The following is a 776-nucleotide window of genomic DNA, read 5'->3' on the forward strand; positions in this document are numbered from 1 at the left end:
AGCTGTTTTGAGTGTCAGTGCTAGTTCACAGAGGTTGCTTTGTGCACTCCAAAAAAAGCCACCAGTGAGCTAATGTCCACTCCTGCCTTAATGTCCTTCCTCGTGTCTCTCTGCAGAATGGTTACACCCCTCTCCATATAGCAGCCAAACAGAACCAGATGGAAGTAGCCAGTTGCCTGCTGCAGAACGGGGCATCGCCCAATGCCGAGTCCCTCCAAGGCATCACGCCCCTGCACTTGGCCTCACAAGAGGGACGGCCCGACATTGTGGCTCTACTCATCTCCAAGCAAGCGAACGTAAATCTAGGAAACAAGGTAGTCTTCGAATTCAGATTACAAGCTGACTGAATAAATGGCTGTTAGATAAGACGGACCACAGATGCCTCGTATATTAAATCATACCCGTTAGGGCAGTTGTAGTATTCACCACATAATTCTTATTGTCCGCAGAATGGATTGACCCCTCTCCATCTGGTGGCGCAAGAGGGCCACGTGGGCATTGCCGACACGCTAGTCAAACAGGGAGCGTCTGTTTATGCTGCTTCGCGGGTAAAACAACTGCTCCCACCAGTGACAAAAAAGAAATGCCCGCCTGAAGCGGGTTTTTTCAAAATACTGTAAATGAACACAGTTCTGGACTTGTGTGCACTATGTGCTCCCTATCAATGTGTCTTTATTGTATTCAGTATCTCCTTGTTTGTTTCAGATGGGCTACACACCCCTTCACGTGGCATGTCACTATGGTAACATCAAAATGGTCAAGTTCCTGCTGCAGCA

The 776-nt window shown here is 48.3% G+C and overlaps 1 protein-coding gene across 1 annotated transcript; it reads left to right on the top strand.

Annotated features, from left to right (window-relative positions):
* Nucleotides 1-116: 116 nt before the first annotated feature.
* On the top strand, nucleotides 117-770 carry LOC109509039 (ankyrin-1-like; the record flags this gene model as incomplete). The annotated part of the gene is made up of 3 exons (XM_019858967.1): nucleotides 117-314; nucleotides 450-548; nucleotides 706-770. Coding segments are annotated over 3 exons (362 nt in total), but the record flags the coding sequence as incomplete, so codon positions are not given.
* Nucleotides 771-776: the final 6 nt, after the last annotated feature.

The sequence above is a fragment of the Hippocampus comes genome, unplaced genomic scaffold, assembly GCF_001891065.2.
Source record: "Hippocampus comes isolate QL1 unplaced genomic scaffold, H_comes_QL1_v1.1 C16740850, whole genome shotgun sequence".
NCBI lineage: Eukaryota > Metazoa > Chordata > Actinopteri > Syngnathiformes > Syngnathidae > Hippocampus > Hippocampus comes.